We start from the raw sequence: 18,965 nt of genomic DNA on the forward strand, positions 1-18,965 counted from the left end.
TCCTTGGGCTGGAGTTCCCTCTACAGGAATGCAGCTTAGAATTTGCTTTTGGACAAAGCTTGGAAGAACTAAAACATGCAATACTCCTGATTTGGGTGAAGAGCGCCACCTACTGTGCAACACCAGTACTTACAGGGATTTAAATAAGCTGGAGAATGTGTACCAACATCAGAATACAGCAGCAAGGAGTTCAGTTCTAGGTGTTTGAATCTGGTCTCCATTTCAGTTTCACATTCAGATGGCAGGCTAAGAATTTGGTGGAAACATGAAAGTGCACCATGTCACAAATAAATCAATTTAAAAAGTGCAGGATAATGCACTATGTAACAAAGCTCAAATCATCTGCACCTGCTTTCTTGAACATGACCATGAGTTCACTGAACTCCAACGGCCTCCACAGTCACCAAATCTCAATCCAATACAGCAGCTTTGGGGTGGAACGGGAGATCCTCATCATTGACGCAGCAGACAAATCTGCAGCAACTGTTTCATGTCAATGTGGAGCAAAACCTCTGAGGAATATTTCCAATACCTTTTTTAATCAATGCATATAGTTATTTTTTAATTCTGTTGTTCTGCATCTTTATTTCGTTGACTTCCCCCAAGAACTTTCCTGCAATTCATTTTCTAAACAAGGTTGTGTTGAAGCACCAGTTTAAATTCTCGTCACTCAGACTGAATTCTGTTATCAGATAATTAAAAATCACGGTTGAGTTGCAGTTCAGGGTTTTGTGGCAATTAACTCAGCTTTGCTACTAAAACAACAATTACTCAACAAGACCAAAAGGTCTCAAAGTTTGTGAGACTAAAAACTTGACACCACAAGTTTTAGAGGTAAGTTTTTTTCTTTTTTTGTAACAACACCTGAGCAGCATGACGTGTCCAATAAAATGTACATAAAGCTACAGAAACATAAAAAAAAATGTTATACCCGCTTTTATCATAAGAGGGCTGAAGCTGCCTCTCAGAATAATATGATGCATAGCTAGAAATAAAATTCACATGTATGCATGAAGAACAGGCTAAAAGCAGAGGTGAGAATAAGCTCTCATGCAAAAACTGGACAGTATTTTCTCTCAAGATGCAGATAGCAATGATTAACATGGACATACTGTACTTTGACAGGATGTTTTCACCTCTTTCTAACTATTGAATGAGTCTGTTCTTCGAAAGTTGGGTCACATGGTCGGCAGGATACTTGGCCCGTGTTGTCCTGTGTATTGCACTGGAAGTTTTGCATCCCCAGCTGGTTTAGTCAGTTTTCCAGAGTCAGTTTAACTCTGCAGCTTCCAGAAGATGATCTGTCTGTCCTCTCCACCTGTGATCAGTGTGTTGCACAGCTCACTCATCCACATGGCTGTAACAGGACCTGTACAAACAAGACAACGTTTACTGTGGTGCAGCATACAAAACATCATCTGATTTTCTCCAAACATGATGCTGTACATCATGACCAAACATTTCCACTTTGGTCTGGTCTGTCCAAAAGGACAGATGAAGCCATGTTTTCTTGGGTTTTGTTGTGGGACATCTGCTCCTTGGAAGATAGCCAGCTGTTTTGAATGTTTTCCACTTGTGAATAATCTTTCTCTCTGTAGAATGATGGACTCCAAAAATGCGAAAATGACCTTATAACCCTTCTCAGGATGATGGAAAACAACAGATTATACTGACATCTTTCCTTCTTGGCATTGTGTCACCACACACCTGAATGCTGTAACATCTGCTTTTATAGAGGTGCTCACACTGATGATGATCAGCAGCACCTGGCTGCACTTTACCAGTAACAGTGTACGTTGATTTTCACACACTGATTCTGGATTTTGGCTCAGTTTTTTTGTTCAATTATGATAAGTGTAATATGTTATGCGTTATTGATCTAAGTTGTTTTTATCAAAATGAACTGATACATAAACTCTCAGAGCGGACAGAAATTTTCATATATTTTCATAAATTGCTTCTTAATTGTCATTTATAATTTCAGTTGATGTCCCAGCTGTAAAACATCAACGTCACTGGCTCAAAAATGGCAATATTGCCTGAAAACCTTTTATATTTTAATTTTTTGGGTCAACTAAATAAATAAATTGAGAGATGTACTGACTTCTTTTTTCTGCTTTGGGTTGTAAGAGGAATTCAAAGTCTGTGATAAGTAGCATAAATCTGGCTGTATACGGGAAAGTGATGTCTACCTGAGTGTGCAGGGATCCTCTTGGTGACGGTGTTACTGAGCAGGTCCCATAACAAGAGGTCACCAGACTGTCCTCCACAAAGCACTGAGTTTCCATCCCAGCAGAAACACCTGCACACAGATGATGATGAATCCAAAGCAGGTTATGATTTTAATCTAAAACAGTCCTCAGTGGATTTAACATGAAAGAGTAGAACAATTTGGCTGGTTAGAAATGTAGAAAATAATCATCTAAATGCAGAAACATTTCACTGTACAATTGTACTATGTATAACTGTGCATGTGACAAATAAACCTCTTTGACTCTTTGACTTGAAGATTAGTAAAAGGGGAAGATTTTATTCATAGGAAATGGGTGTGAGTTACCTCTGCTCCTCCTCCATCTTCACAGATGAGATCACCATTCCCGTCTGGACGTCTGTGACCTTCATGGACGAATCTGCGCCCACACTGAGAACATGTCTGCTATCTGAGGACGGAGATGGGTTTCATCAACATCATCCTATTTCATGTTGATTACTCACCTGCTGGTTATTCTCATGGTGATGCCATTTCTCAATTTAAAGAAAAATTAGAGAGTTCAGCTGGTTTATAAGGATGCGTGTTGAACAGCTTTAATAAAATTTAAAAAAAACTGCAGATTTAAACACATTTTTGGTATAAAAAGCTTTCTGCCTGTGCAGCACAGAGAGTACACCAGTTTGCAGACCCATAAAACTGACTAATCTCATTATGTTTTCTATGAACTGCTGCTGTCAGTGTTATGGTCAGTAAACTGTGTCCACTCTCGCAGCCTGGAGTGCAGCACCCTCTGCAAAAATTAGAGAGGATTACAGCTGTAACATTTCCATTTTAGCAGGTGCGATACTGGTATGGTTCATACTATGAGGTGTATACACCTGAGTGTTAAATGTGTCGATGCAAAACAATAAAGAAGAGGGTCAAGTCAAATAGCACACAAGTACTGTTTGCTGGTTTGACACGTACCAGGACTGAAGGCCGAGTGGTGGATGGTTCCACTGTGGCAGTGAACCTGCTGAAGAGTCTCGTAGCTGCTGGTGTCCCAGATAGAGATCGTTCCATCTTTACAGCCAGAAACCAGCAGAGTCCCGGCCGGATTCAGACCCACAGCATTCACCTGGACAGATGGAAACCAAGTTCTTGTTATATCTGGCAGGTTGTAGTCCCTTTGTGTGAATTTAATACCACTTTACTAGAGAATTATTACAAATTAGAAACATTAGAAGATGCAGTTCCTGCTGAATAAATGCACTTCAACATGAGGAAGCAGACGTTTTGCTAAAACTAGCTAAAAATAAAGCTGGACTTAACTACTGAACCAGTTTGACAGTTTATTGGAAAGTCTCTGTCAATCTTAAAGCCCAGTTTTATAACTGGAGGTTTTATATGCTTAAATCAACAGGGGAGGGATGGGACGGGACTCACGGGAGCCTTTGGGCCAACTTCTTTTTGTCTTTTTGTTAAAATTTAAGAAGTTTAGGGCCATCCAAGATTGAATGTCATCACTGTGTAAGACAAAAACTCCCTCAAGCACGCTCAGTGGTGCTGCAACCAGATCTCCACCCATGAATCAAGGCTTCTATAATATCCTTAACATTTTAATAAAATACTTTATTATTTAAGAATGACATTAAAAAAAGAAATGCCAGAAAGTCAAAGCTCACATTCCCAGAACAAGCTAAGAAAAACAGGTGACTTAAACAAATCTATTAATGTGTTTGCTTGTATAAACTTTAAAAACCGTTTTGATTGATTAAAGATGTCTCTATTCAAACATGCTCTCTCACTTATCGTGCAACCGAATTGCAGCCCACTAATCTTTTTTTTTTTTTAAATGCTTAACAACTTAAAAAGTATGATAATTATCAAAACCTCTATCCAGAATAAGCTTAACATTTTGATGTTTGAGTCAAAAGTTTCCTAAGTTTTCAGATGAGAAAAACCTTCTATCCATTTTCTATACCGCTTCATCAAATGCGATGCAGGGTCATGGGGGGGCTGGAGTCTTAATTTAAAATTTGGTCACCGTCCTGGGGATTATGACCTGGTTACTGCCATTAGCTGGCTTAAACATGCCGGAGGTTGTTGAGTTGAATATCTCACAAACAGAGCATAAACCAACATGTGCTCACCCCGGCATCGTGCTCCAACTCAGCCAGCAACTGAAACTGGGATCTCTTGTGGCTGGACATGTTGTTTGCAGCACACTGCCAAACCTGGAAGATAAACATAAAACACAAGCTGTTAGCAACGATCTAAACTCAAACCCTTTTTTTGTGTTTGTTTTATTTAAAAACTTTATGTGTCTGTGAACTCTAAAGGAAATCGAATAAGCAGATAACAGTAAATGTGCCTCCTGTCGATGGCTAGTTCAGCATCCATTGTGGATTCTACTTACTGTGAGATCGTTCCAGCCAGTAAAAGACAAGTCTTATCTTGACTCGTCTTATCTCTTCCTCTATCCCTTTCTCCCTTTCTTTTCTTATCTACCTCCAATAATGTCTTCTTGCTTTTCTTGCTTCTTTGCTGAATCAGCCAGTGTGTTTAAAACAGCCGGTGTGTTTAGAAACAGCCGGTGTGTTTATATCTGCGAGCTAACGTGACGTGGTGCATACAGCCAAACTCAGCTGCAACGTCACACGACGTCCCAGATGAAAATAATGTGAGGTGCATTTTCTCAGCCTTGAAACATTGTTGGGCAGCAAGAAATGTTCACAATAGATGTCACTGAGCCATATAACGAGTTTTAAAGTCGGAAAGTTACATGAAGCCAAGAAGAAAGAACACAAACTGCTGGAAGTCCACTATTTTATCCTTTGTTTCTGTGTTGTGTCTTCATTACAATTCAAGGACGGTGTTACACTGCGAAGACGTCACACTATTACATAGCTGATGCATATCGCTACCATGCCATCAAAGGCTGGACAAAGATCAAGCTTTACAGAACCAAACAGTCTCGTACCGACCTGTTGGTGAAAACTGTGCTTAAGAAGACATGGACTGTTTACACTGCTGTAGCATTGGGGCTCAAAATTCTGTTGGAAATTTTATGAATAAGATTAATATAGATTTACTATACTAAATAATACATCAATAAATTAATTAATTATTGTCAAATACATTTCATTTTTTTATATAAGTAAAATCAAAATGATAACTACTACTCTTAAAACTTTTATGTTGACGTGAATTTTAGCAGCCAATCCTGGTTACTGAAAGTTATAACAATCTTTTTAGAAAAGAATTAATATAAAATACTACTCTTTCACTTTTTATTTCTTTTATTTTAATTTTTAAAGTTTTATTTAATTATTACATATACATTTTTAATCAGATTTATTTTAACGTAACTGAATTAATAATAAGTTTAATCATTTCATTTTAACCTAAATATTTTAATACACATTTAATATTTCTTTAATACATTTAACATAAAATATTTAGGAATGTTAAATATATTTAACAAAATATATAATATATTTAATATTGTTTATTATGAATAATAATTTTAAATATGATTGTTATCATTATTTTTAGAAAAGCTTCTTCTGTGGTGCTGCTGTTAGCATGTAACCTGCAATTCTGAGCTTTTACATCTTTAACTACTAAAAATGTTTGGTTTCTGTTTGACGACAGATATTAACTTTACCTTCACAGTAGAATCCCAAGACGCCGTGTACAGTCGGTCATCAAACCAGCACATCTCACTGACGGCATCATCGTGACCCATCAGCGTGTCCTGCCGCCGGCCGTACGGGACGGAGTAGAAATAGCTGCAAGGGAGGAGCGGGAAAAACTATTAAAATCAGTCTGGAAACAACCTGAAATGTGTCCATATGCTGTTTTTAACACTTACACATTGTTGTCCCATGAAGAACACACCACCGTTTTACCATCTGACAGCATCAAGCAAGACGACAACGCCTGGAAAAGATTCAGTGGTTTAGTGTCGAGAGAGCTGGAACAGATTACAGAGAAAATCACTTACATACCATGTTAGAGAAAGACATGCTCCTCTGGAAGTCCTTCAGCTCTTTGGAAAACATTTTAAGTGTTGAATCTGGAAGAAAAAGTGATTGACAGCTGCAGTCAACAATAATGAAATAATGATAATGATAATAATGAAACCAGCATGAAAACACAACACTTTCCTGCATCTGATCGTTTACATGCACAGAAAACAACTCAATATGTTGGTAAATGTCTTATTTTGGATTTTTTTCTCTCACCTTGGGATGTAGAAAAAATAGAAGATCCATCTCGAGTCACAGCAATGCCCGTCACAGCTCTGCACGTTAAACGAGTTAAAGCATGCATTAATACTTTTTCCTCCGGTTCCAGACTGAATCCTTGATATTAATAAAACTCTATAACTGCAAAGCTGCTGAAGCTTCTTGCATTGCATACATGTGCTTATATTTGAGGTAAAGCAATTATCTCTGTGGTAAATGAGCAATCCAATATGATATAATGATGCTTTGTTTTTAGCGTTGCCTCCTGACTTACTCCTTATGGATCTTATGGCTGGAGATGAGCGTCAGACTTCCCATGTTTGTCCAGGCCAGCTTCCTGCTTTCCTCAGTCAAATCTTCAAAGGATGAGTCCTCACTCTGAGAGGCTACAAACAACACAGAGATTATTATAGGAAGGTAATCTGGTCAGGCTAAATATGCTCATGAGTTTATCAGCACATGAAAAACCTGCTTATGTCAGCATTATTTTGCTAAAGAAATACAGTTAATGCAGCCTCTAAGTTTAAATACTACTAAATACTAAATACTACTATCATTTACTATCATTTCCCATATTTTTATTTAAAACAACACTACTGAATTTTGGCAGTTTCTTGCTCAAAAACAACTAATTCGGCATACATCCTGCATCCAGTCTCTTCTCTGAGCTCTCTCCAGATAATAAAAGTCTGTCATGTGTTCGCTTGGGTCTTCTCCCTTGTTCTGTCCCTTTCTCTTTTCCTCACTTCCTTTCATAATGTTTTATCAAAGGAATCAGCTGAATCAGCCACGGTGTGTGTACAAAAGGCATGTGTGTTGATATCTAGTTGCTGGCATGTGGCGCAGTATCGTTAAGCAAAAGGTTGCTATAAAGTTGTGAAGTTTGGTCTCTCAACTTCGAGATGCTGCTCAGGAATGTACATAATAAATATCAGTATGCCCTTAAAACGAGTCAGAAACAAAGTTTTAAGGTTGGAAAGTTATGTATTGTTACTTTAAGGTTTTGAAGATGAGCAGCAAGATTTTAAAATCAATACAAACTCTAACAGAAAGCCAGTGAAGGTAATTGGGCAAAGTGGTGATGTGCTCATACTTTTTGTCCCAGTTATAAGTTTTGCTACAGCAAAGTGAATCATTTGGAGGTGACGAATGGCATCCTGACTGATACCTGTAGTCAAAGCGGGAATAGTCTGCAGAACATTTTGTGAATCAGCTGAAAGTACGTCCTGATTTCAGAATTTTCTTAAGCCAGAAAAAAAAAAGAAAAAAAATCAAGATTGAACATGTCTGACCTGAGCATCAAAACTAAGGTTTGAATCAAATATTACTCCTAAATTTCTAGCAGTTGGGGACAGATGATCTGACAAACTGAGAAAACTGACAGAAACTGGGGCAAAAACTGAATGATGTCCAATCTTTCATCGTTGAATTTAATTAGACAGGCTGTGGAAGGCTAAAAAAGCTGCTGGGATCTGTGGGATTTATCAGCATGTACACCCGAGTGTCATCTGCATAAAAACGGTAATGTCGCAGTCTTGAATAAGTTACCAAGAGGTAGGATGTAAATAGAGAGAGAGGGAACCAAGAACAAAGCCCTGTGGTATGCCACAAATGAACTGAGCTGCTAAGGATGTAAAATTATTCAGAGTAACAGAAACAGTTCAGTTATGAGAGGTATGAGAGTGACAAGCTAAAAGACGAATCCCTAATTCTAACCCGGGACTCCAAACGATGAGGACGGATGCTGCAATCAACAGTATTGGAAAACTGAAGTCTGCCTCGAAAATTACATATGGATGTTACAGATTCACCACTGAGACAGTGTTACCTGGAGACAGCTCACTGATGGGTGAGCTGATGCTGGAGCTTCGCGTGATGTTCTGAAACCTGGGTGTGATCCTCTGAGGATGAGGGCTGGTGAACAGCTGCTTGGGGGTCTGGCCAAACTCCAGGATCTGGGTGAGCATGGCAATTCTTTGATCCGTGTCCTCGATGCTTCTCAAAGATGGAGGGGAAAGTTAGTCACGGAGCAGCAGAAATATGTGGAAAAGTAAATCATAAAGGTTTTTCTGTTACACCTGTCACAGTCTATGCCACCTTCGTAGGTCAGCGGGTGAAAAACTGAAGAAAAAAAAAAACAAGGAGGAAAATTTTACACACTGTGCAGTTTAAAGTGTTTTAATGCTGAAAAACACAATGGCAGCTATGTTACCGTTATGAGCTGCCACAGCTTCGCTGCCTCTCTGTTTGAAGCCAAACACCAGGTCAATCCATTCATGAAGATGCTCCGATACATACTGACTCTCCAGAGCTGCCCGGTGCTTTTGAAGAAAATCTCCAGCATCTGGAAATGCAAAAAAGACAAGAGCATGCAGCCTCTTCTTCTCTTGTGGCAGGGTAAAACATGAGATGCTGAGAGGAACTTTACCTGAGGCCCAAGGTGGGAGAACAACATCACCGACTAATCTTCCATTCTGCCTTCTGCCCAGATCGAGATTCAGCCGGTTTTCCAGGAAGTTGGAGTCGTTACCATAAAACTCTGGAATCAGCTGCAGCAGCAGAGACAAGGCAGACAGAAAATAAAACACAGAAACTGAAATGCAGGGCGTTAGAAACCTTTTCTTGGTTGCACTGGTGCTCCTAATATTTCTTTGATTTTTATCTCCCTGAATGTTTGCATATTTTCTGCTTATTCCCTCCTTACTCAAGCTCAAATAATGACAGTGATAAAGTGGAAATGAAAGGCAGAGAAGGGAGAGGTTTTCTCCTCCAAGTGGCTCCGATCAGCAATTAAACACCATTTTATGTGTTGGCTTGAAATTGTGACCTGCGCACACCAAAGCATCCAGAACAGAAACGAACAACGTGGGCAAGGGTTGCACAGTTTGAGAATGACACTGCAATCATTTGTAAGAACCTTCAATATGAGAGTACGATCTGTTATCTTTACTAATTCGTGAGTTTTTCGTCACAGCGCCTGAGTCAAATGAGCAAGAAAAACTAGAAAAGAGTTAAATGAATTTCAACCGATGCAGCCCCCACCTGTCTGTGATGTCACCTGAACTGATGGGGATCAAGTCTTCTCTAGAAGTTCAGTAATGGCTACGAACCAAAGAGAAAAAAATAGCGAGAAATTCAACGTTACGCAAGCTTAGAAAAAATAAAAAAGCTGCACCTGTTCTGGTGAAGTATCAGACTGACAAGCAAGGAGGGGCCTCCATTAAACGCACCCTGTCCTAATGAAGATCCATGGGAGAAAAATATCACTGCTGATGAAACTACTGACACAAGAGATTATTTTTTATATTAAAAAAAATAATAATAATATATAAAAACTGGATCTTTCTGGCCAGTCGGGCAGCCATAAACGTGACATTTCATATCACAAAAGAGGAGCTGCCTTTCAAAAAATGCAAGCCCAATTAGACATTTGTGATGAAAAAAGATAAAACATAAATCAAGGGGAGGGAAAACTGCCAGAAGCAGTTCAGCCTAAAGAGTTTGAAATGTTTAATATTGAAGCTGATGCTTTTTTTTAAAAAAAACTGTTTTTAAAAATAACATTTTTCCTATTAAACATTTACACGTCAAATGAAGATAAACATCCTCCTGAAACTCATTAGTGTTCACAATAATTTAAATAATCATCAATGTATATGAATGATCAAAAGGCAATCCTTTAAATAAATTAAATGTGGTGCTGAAAGAAAATTTAGGTTACCACCCTAATTTTTTTGTTTGTGTTTACAAATTTAAAAGCTAGGGTCACCAGTGCAACCAACGCAAAAAGTTAGTCCGGAGACCTTAAATTGTGTCTGCATACTCATGAAGACCGAGGCCAAGTTCACGCTGCAGCTCCTAAATCTCAGTTCTGATTTTTTCAACAACATTGGCGCTAACGGAAAAGTATGGAAGACAAATATTTTCACCTCTTTGAAGTCAGTCGCTCCCTCCAGGCAGTTTTTCCATGTTTCACTGATGCTGTAATCACCAAATTTATAGATTTAGTCTTTTATCCAAACAAAGGTCATAATATACACATTATTAATCAATAATCTTTGCTAATTAAGGCTCTTTTTAAATTGCACTTTGATAAGATGAGAAACAAACCTGTTGAACATGCGATCTGCTTGGTCATATCGGCCATTTTGGAGACACAGCATGTGCTCTGGAGCTGCAGAGGACAAGACAGCTTCCATTACCAAATCTGATTTACACAGAGGAAATTCAGGAAAACCTCATCAAATCTAAAAAAGTCACATACCGACTCTGACCAGGTAAAAAAGAACATATCCTGGAGATGAGTAGTGACTTCCATACATGAAACGAGGTTCGGGCATGCCTCTGTACCGAGCCTGCGGGAAGAAAACAACTCATTAGTCACAGAGGAGCTTCTCATCAGACAGAAACAACGAAGCAACATTAATCCTTTCACCAGAAGTCTGTCCAGTCGCTCTTTATTTAGTGCCCCCACAGGTTTGCTCAGGTCTCTGAACGTGGAAGCTTTCGTCAAATCTGGAGAACAAAGTGTGAAGTTTTTTTAAATGAGGTTACCACAGTGAGACTCAGATCTTCAAATTAAGTGGTGAACCCACCTAACTGTGAGCCGGTGTAGTCGGCCACGACCCAGGGGAAGACGGGGTACTGGGAGAGGTCGTTGCAGCTGCGGTCAGCCAGGTTGTTGAGGTGGAGGAGGTACTGGTAGTTACAGAGATGACCGCGCTGCCACTGTAGCATGTAGCTCTCCGCCGTATGCTCCGTCATGTGATTTTCTGTTGAAAAGCATCACAACAGCAAATGAGGATTTCTTCTTATATTAACTAATACAGTTTTATTTATTATTATTTTTTTTTTCAAAACCTGCCCCAAAGTATCTGACCTGTACACTGGTGTGATACTGACTGGGTTTTCAGTGTCTCAAAAGAGGTTACTTTTAACAGGATAACAGGAGAACACTTACAGTGGAAACCTTCTCTGCTCCAAAGGTATTGCCATGACGACAGACCAAAAAGCTCTGCCTCCTGAAGTTTGCTCTTAAAGTTTGTGCAAAATGAAAATGTGGAAAGATGAGCCACACTTGTGCTAGTAACTCTTTACTATGTGTTTAATATTTCAGTCTATGTTGTCAGGCTCCCTCTAGTGGTCATTGTTAGCTTTACAGTTTATTTCAACAGACTCCACATCTCCACAGCTCAGAGCATCACAGGACAGCTGCATTTTGCTTTATGGCACCACGTCACACTCAAGGAACTGGATGTCAACACGCTGGCTGTTTTGAACGTGGACCATGACCATATATTCTCAGTGACTTCTGTGAAAATATGCCTGTATTTCCATCCTGGCAGGAGAGGTGGAGTTCTGCTGGACAATAAATTGAACAGGAAATTCAACACCAATCCCTGTTCCACCTGCAGCAAGCAAAACAATAACCGAAAATACCAAAAATACTTTTCGTGCTAAGCGTGCAGGACCAAATGGAGCTAAAGATAAAACCAAAGTTAACTGATTCTTCTGGTTGTCCTTAAAGTCAGCAGGCAAGGAGCTAGACATGACTTCATCCATCTGCAAGACTTGTAAAGCAGTTTAAGGACCATCATAACACTAATGTCATCAAAAAGTACATGGGACAGTTTCACAAGTAGCTTTCACTTGTGCTTCTTTTCCACTAGCATGTACTCGGCTCAACCCTTCTTGTTTAGGTCATCATATCGAGACAGTTCCAGTTCTGTGATGACATACGTATGCAACACAAACACAACAATATAGGACACTGAGGCGATGGTATACCTGCTGCTTGGTCTCTGACTGAAGAAAAATGATGAGAATCGGAGAAGGCTTCAAACAGCAAGAAGAAACACTGGAAAAGTCCAGGAGAGTTTGGTGGGTTTAATGTGCAGGAGTCACTGTCATGACCATAGACTGTATATTGAAAGAGGGACAGAGCCTCTGTGACGTCACTCGTAGGTTTCTGAAGAGATGAATTGAAGCTCATTGGGCGGTTCCCACCGTCGCAATCTTGGCAGCATCACGCGTGTCGTCATTCCGGAAAAACTCCAAAAACTGTTTTTTGTACCAGGCTTTAAACATGTTTATTTCTACTGTGAAGTTGGTCTTTTTAACGCGGCAGTCTATGGGGATTGGCTCTGTTTTGGAACCCTAGTGGATGAGGGGTGAACTGCAATTGTTTTGCAATTGTTAGGCTTTACATTTTACCATCGGAGGTTGCCGCTTGGTCATGACCCACGCAGTGCTGCCACTCCCTGGCCAATCAGCGGCCTGCAGCCTGTAGACGTCACATTTTTGACCCGACTGAGCTTGTTTGTAACCTTAGTGGAGCAGCTGCTGGTACCGGGTGATTGTTAGGTTTAGGAAAAGCAACACTACATAAGTTTCTAACCTTCACGTGACAGCTGCATTTTTCTTTATGAAAACAAATCAACAGCAGCAGCTGCACAGCAGAACAAAAACATAAAAATAATAATTTTTTTAAAAAAAAAAAGGGTTCTTAAAGAACTTAAAGACTTTATTGAATTTTCTTACCCAGAAAAGTGGCGATGTAATAATAGATTTCATCTCTGTCAGCTGTGTTGTAAAACTTCAGGTAGATGTCTGAGCAGAAGTCGTTCTCAGTGCAGAAAACCTCCAGACCCTGAGAGAGGACAGAGAGAGAACACAGGTGTCTTGCAAACAGCAGTGACGGTTAATGTTGAAAGCAGCGAGTGAAAGTAAACTTCATGCGTCAGCCTTTCGCTCACCAGAGGTCTGAGACCGTGTCGCCTTTTGTAGATTCTCCTGATTTGGTGAAGCTTGATTTGAATCACATGCTCCTGAAATGACATGTGAGGTTACTGTTGATCAGCTGCAAGCTACTGAAAGTTCTCCAGGTATCAAATTACTAACAGCCACTTTATCAGCTCACCGGATATCCATTAAGAGGCTGGAAGTAGAGGTTTTCATCCGTTATGCAGACGTGGCCTGGATTGGACACTAGTGGCATGACCATCTCCACTGCACACTCCATGTGCAGCTTCTCTGCAACATTCTGAAAGCTGTAGATCACAGTCTTTGTTGTTATACTGGATCAAATCAGTAAAAATGAAGTACTTTTAAACTGGCTTCTTTTCACATACCAGTTCTTGTCAAATGATGACCTCGCCAGTCGGGACTGAAGATTAGCAGCAATCTGGAAAGACAAAGAAAAAATCTGATATCTGCAGCAACCATGTGATGCTACCATGTCAATATGGACCAAAATCTCTGAGAATGTTTCCAACACTTTGTTGAATCTATGCCACCAAGATTTAAGGCAGCTCTGAGGGCAAAAGGAGGTCCAAGCTTGTACTAGAAGGGTGGACCTGGTAAAGTTGCTGGTGAGCTAGTTTTTTTTTTATTCTTTTAACATCTGTGAGTGAACTTGTGGACCTGTGTAATCACCAACTTACCATTGCAGTCTGATCTCCAAGCTTTTCTAAACAGGACGCCCTATGGAGCTGCCACAGTTGAATAAGATGTCAGATCATTAGAAAAACTGGAAAAACTCACATTAACAAGCTGGTGGACATGTGATGTGTAACCTGCTACCTGCAGCAACGTCTGAACAACATCTTCGGTTTTACTCCAAACTTCCAACTGAAAGGTCATTTTCTTTGCTCCCTGCCAAAGTGATCAGATGAGTTTATTTGTAAATCATGGCGGGTGAGCTGTCTGCTCTCTTCTCAATACACTTTCCACATCATTTAAAATATCAAAGAGGGTTTCACCTTCAGTTTTTACTGTTAAGCCTGGTACACACATAAATATTAACAGGCTGTTTTTGTCCCAATTTTGCCCCTTCCAGACCAAACGCCCGATTATCTTGAGTCTTATAAGATTTTCCTAAAAAATGATAATTTGGTCTGAGGTGTGTTAAGAGCAAATTCGTCCCCACAATTGGCTCCGAAATGGGTCGTAACCAACAATCGGAAATATTGAACGTGTTCAATATTTACGACCAAATATCTTCATGTGCGTGTGGAAAGCCGACGACTCCTGAGCTGTGACTCTGTGGATGGTGACGTTTGTTCGGTTGTTGCCATGGTTCTTCTTCTTCGTTTGTCCGGTTGTTGCCATGGTTCTTCTTCTTCCTTTGTCCGGTTGTTGCCATGGTTCTTCTTCTTCGTTTGTCCAGTTGTTGCCATGGTTCTTCTTCTTCTTTTGTCCTATTGTTGCCATGGTTCTTCTTCTGGGTTTTTGTTAGATCATGTTTTGTCACGCGAGATTTCTGTTGCGGGACGGCATCGTTATGTGTGTGTTTTGTTCTGTGCTGAGATTATCAGAACACCACACACATTACAATCAAAACTGTTAAATGCTGGATTTTTTATCGTCCTGTGTGAGATCTCAAACAGATAAAAAAAAAAATCTCATCAGATTTAAAAAATCCTCATGTGTGTATCAGGCTTTAATCATTCAACCATTTGACCAGACAGACAAGCGATTCAGTGTAAACATGAGTGGAAATCCTCGGCTCAACTCCAGCTGACTCACCCTTTCATTTCGGTACGGAGCGATAACGTTGCTGTCTTTGATGAAAATAACCTGAAACACAAAAAATGCTCCATTGCAGCAACTAAAGGTGATAAATCTAAACAAAGACAGGTGAAAACCAATAATAAGCTGCATCACACCTGTTCACATGAAACACATATGGCTGGTGGCTTAGGCCTGTCAGAAAGAAATTAGAAACACAAATTAGATCATTTAAAAGGCATAAATATTAATAGCAGGAACGCTTGCATCAAAACATGAACTGCTGGTAGCAAAACTGGTTACTAAGAACAGTTGCAAAGTATCTGTGAGCTAAGCTAGCTAAATAAGCTAGCTGTTACATGTAGGGAGGGATGTGTGCTCACTCGTTGAACGGGTTGTTGTCTTTCTCTACAAACTCGATGTTCTTACAGTCTCGCAGATGAATCTGCACAAACAAGGAAGAGCTCTTTTTACAAACACAGTGACAACAATTCAGTCACAGCAAAACATCGGAACATAGTATAAAGGGATTTATCCCATTTTCCCCAACATATATGTAATTTAACACCTGAGCCCAAAATTAATCATGCATTCATAATTCAAGTGTTGAGGATAAATTTGGAACATTAATCGCACTGAAAAGTTTCCGATTGCTTCCATGAATCATAAGAAGTTTCTTATTTTTATATATATGTTGAAAAGAATTTTAAAAAATGTTTCTTAACATTACACACAAATAAATGATTGGAACATGAACCTTTATAATTGGCTCTGCGAGGTCCTCGGGATCAAATATGATGGATCTGGAACAAACCTTGAATGAACCTCTGATTTTTCTGAAAAGAAAAAAGAGAGAGAGAATGCTAGCGTTAGCTTATTATCCATCACTGATAAAACTAATTTCTGCCACTTAGATCCACAGTCTCGTTCTTCTGGTCACTGCCCACCGATGGTGAACATAGGAGAGGGTGGAAACGAAGATCCACTAATAAACTTTATCACCACAACAGACTGATGCAGCGCCTACATCACTGCAGACTGCCTTTGGTCAAATATAATGACATATTATATGCTATTTAAAAACACATATACAAATATAATAAAATACTTGTATGAAAATAAAATTAGAATAAAAAAAAGAAATATTACCAGTTCCTTTTGGAAATTTTAGCTAAAACAAAGATTATTTATATTTTAGCTTCTCTTTTCCAGACTTTTTGCTCAGTCAGTCAGTCCGCAAATTTACTTGGAAATAAAAAAAATTTATTCAATAACAGAAATTACGTTTTATTAGTCCTTAAAGGGAAATAATTTTTCTGTTTTTTTGGGTTTTATTTTTGGTAACCAGAGGACATAAACAGTGTTCTACTGCAGAGCTACGTGCCTGTATATAAAATAAACTAAAATAAATACACCCATATATATTGTAAATGATATGAGTAATAATAATTTTAATAAATCTAACAAATATTAAACAAATATAAATTATTTAGAATAATTATGAAAATAAAACAAAAATAAATATAATAATATTAATAATAAATGCAACAAATTATATATCCAATCCAATAAATTATATTTATATATATATATATATATATATATATATATATATATATATATATATATATATATCTCAAATCAAAAAAATTTGAAAACCAAATTATAAATAATAAGAAATAAATTTTACAATAGAATAAAAAACTAAAATAAAGTAAAATAAAACAAAAATAAATATAATAATATTAATAATAAATGCAACAAATTATATATCCAATCCAATAAATATATATATATATATATATACACACACACACACACACACACACATATATATATATATATATATATCTCAAATCAAAAAAATTTGAAAACCAAATTATAAATAATAAGTAATAAATTTTACAATCGAATAAAAAACTAAAATAAAGTAAAATAAAATAAAAATAGGGTATATTTATTGAGTGCAATACATTTCCCTTTTTTTTTAGATCTAGTTAATTTTAATACCTTTATAAACTAATCTGACTGACTAACAGGGACAGGGTTAAATCTTTTATCATTTATAGTAGATTAAAACCATGTTTGTTGTGTTGTTTTATGATTAATTTACTCTCGGATTAAAATTTCCCTTATTATTAAATGAATCACTATTAATCTGACTTACTTCTCCTTTTTTGACCCATTTGTCACATGGTAGGCGGTGTGCTGCTCGAGGTAGTATTCCTCTAAATCCAGCAACAACAGAGAAAACCTGGGGAAGACAAATAAAACAAAACAGCCGTGTTAGGTAACAGAAAACAACTGAACAGCTGTTGTTAGAAACTGAACAAACACAAGAGGCACATCACTGACGGGGTCGATGCTCAAGAAAGTGACCAAATGTGATGCCTTCCCTCCTTTTTTCAAACTTCATACTTCAACTCAAAGCTGGTGACAAACAGACAACAAGCAACATAGAAAACTGAATAACTGACAACAACTAGACTAATAACCAACTAAACAACAACTGCATAAAATGTAAAAACCCTGTGCATATATTGGGGGAGTTACCTCTCACCAGAAATGTTCGGAGCTTTCCTCCCACTACCAGGTTAAGGCAGATGAAGCACATCTTCAACATCTCAAACTTACTTTATATCTCTAGTTCTCATCGTTAACCTCTAGTGTAAGTGCTTACCACCTTATACCCAGTGCCTCATTACAAATTCCAGAAATAAAAAACTGGTCTATATTCCAAACCTCACCCATGGTCAACAGGTTTGGGTAGTGGCTGAAAGGATGCAGATACAAGCAGCTGGAATGAGCTTCCTTTGGGAGGTGGCCAGGCTCAGTGAGACGCTTGGTATGGAGTCACTGCTCCTACATCTCAAAGCGGCAGCTGAAGTGGTTTGGGATGCTTCCTAATCACCATCCCTTGTTGGGACGTTTTCTGGGCCCAGTCTGGGACAGATCTAGGATCTCCTGAAGGCATATGAAATCCCCAGGGAGGAGCTGGGGAGTGGGTCTGGGTCTCCCTCCTGAACAGACAGCTTCCATGACTCATAAGAAAGCAAACGGGTGGCTTTGAATAAGTAAGTCATGTTGTTGAACATCTTTTGACTCCAGCAAGTATTAAATAGACAGCAAGCAACCCGATATCAGAATGAAAGTGTTTTTAAAGCCAATTTTAATTGGTTGATTTAATTTACACAATGCAGACTGACGGGTCATCCTCCATTCTCCAGAGCTGAGTTTTTTCTAGTCAAATAAACTGTAGACATTCAATTACTTAAGATAATTAAATTCAGAACGTAAAGACACATTCAGACTATATTTGGTCTAACATGTGACAACAAACAAGTTAATTGATGAACATAATGTGAACCTAACAAACAGCCTTAAGGGGTTGTTTTACTGGCTTTTTTTCCATCTCTCTCAGTGGTTAAATAATATAACTAACATATGTTTGTTAGTTCTCGTTCACACTAAACACCCGACCACAAACAGCTGAGGTCACCCTCCATGACTTCAATAACAAGAGGGCATCTCTAGGCTGACGGACGCTCGCAGTAGCGGACTGGCCCTGCCTGACGTTCATCTGCAGTGAGGAAAAACCGCCCGCTGACGTTACCGCTCCGACCACAGCGCACGCACTGACCTCCCCGACACAAACATGCTAACAAAAGGTGGAGCAACACAAACCTTTCTTTAGTCCGCTCTTGCGTCCTAAAAAATGCCATGACCGCACAGCATCCTCTTCAGAAACTCAACACCAACCGGCCACAGTCCGACTGCTGTAAACACGGAAACTTGCTTGACCCCACGTGACTGACTTTTGCACAAATTACACCCGTCAGAGGAACGTAAGAGGCTTCACTCTGATGCTTTTTGGGGGTAACGGCGATGTATGTTCTCGTACTGAAAATGACAAGTGCTGTCCATTTCTTTTCGCGAATTTGTATGAATAAAACCGCTTGTGTAACAGCGTTTGTAATAACAGTTTAGGTTTGTAATTAAAAGAGGTATAATAT

General features: G+C 38.7%; 1 protein-coding gene across 3 annotated transcripts; it reads right to left on the minus strand.

Moving 5' to 3' along the window:
• Positions 1-373: 373 nt before the first annotated feature.
• On the minus strand, positions 374-18,767 carry nsmaf (neutral sphingomyelinase (N-SMase) activation associated factor). 3 transcript variants are annotated; one of them, XM_041967951.1, is made up of 31 exons: positions 18,637-18,767; positions 17,120-17,206; positions 15,710-15,788; positions 15,336-15,397; positions 15,111-15,147; positions 14,971-15,021; positions 14,026-14,097; positions 13,887-13,934; positions 13,575-13,627; positions 13,364-13,493; positions 13,200-13,271; positions 12,985-13,093; positions 11,040-11,216; positions 10,880-10,959; positions 10,709-10,799; positions 10,555-10,618; positions 10,374-10,425; positions 8,873-8,993; positions 8,657-8,788; positions 8,523-8,565; positions 8,273-8,439; positions 6,719-6,830; positions 6,442-6,500; positions 6,205-6,272; positions 6,069-6,136; positions 5,862-5,985; positions 4,345-4,428; positions 3,179-3,329; positions 2,558-2,660; positions 2,193-2,302; positions 374-1,369 (listed from the first exon to the last, which is right to left on the minus strand). In XM_041967951.1, exons 1-31 carry the CDS (start codon positions 18,672-18,674, stop codon positions 1,275-1,277), a joined length of 2,739 nt encoding a protein of 912 aa, XP_041823885.1. In that variant the 5' UTR covers positions 18,675-18,767; the 3' UTR covers positions 374-1,274. The 3 variants fall into 3 exon arrangements, with proteins under 3 accessions (XP_041823885.1, XP_041823886.1, XP_041823887.1); XM_041967953.1 differs by having other exon boundaries at positions 375-1,369; positions 17,116-17,206; XM_041967952.1 differs by lacking the exon at positions 14,026-14,097.
• Positions 18,768-18,965: the final 198 nt, after the last annotated feature.

The sequence above is a fragment of the Melanotaenia boesemani genome, chromosome 18 (genome assembly GCF_017639745.1).
Source record: "Melanotaenia boesemani isolate fMelBoe1 chromosome 18, fMelBoe1.pri, whole genome shotgun sequence".
Taxonomy (NCBI): domain Eukaryota; kingdom Metazoa; phylum Chordata; class Actinopteri; order Atheriniformes; family Melanotaeniidae; genus Melanotaenia; species Melanotaenia boesemani.

Excerpts from the sequence above, each read along its gene's own strand:
- nsmaf (XM_041967951.1), bottom strand. The coding sequence starts at position 18,674 with ATGGCATTTTTTAGGACGCAAGAGCGGACTAAAGAAAG. Across the intron at positions 10,960-11,039 it reads CTACACCGGCTCACAGTTAG|ATTTGACGAAAGCTTCCACG; the intron begins GTGGGTTCACCA and ends TTTGTTCTCCAG. Across the intron at positions 10,800-10,879 it reads AGCGACTGGACAGACTTCTG|GCTCGGTACAGAGGCATGCC; the intron begins GTGAAAGGATTA and ends TTCTTCCCGCAG.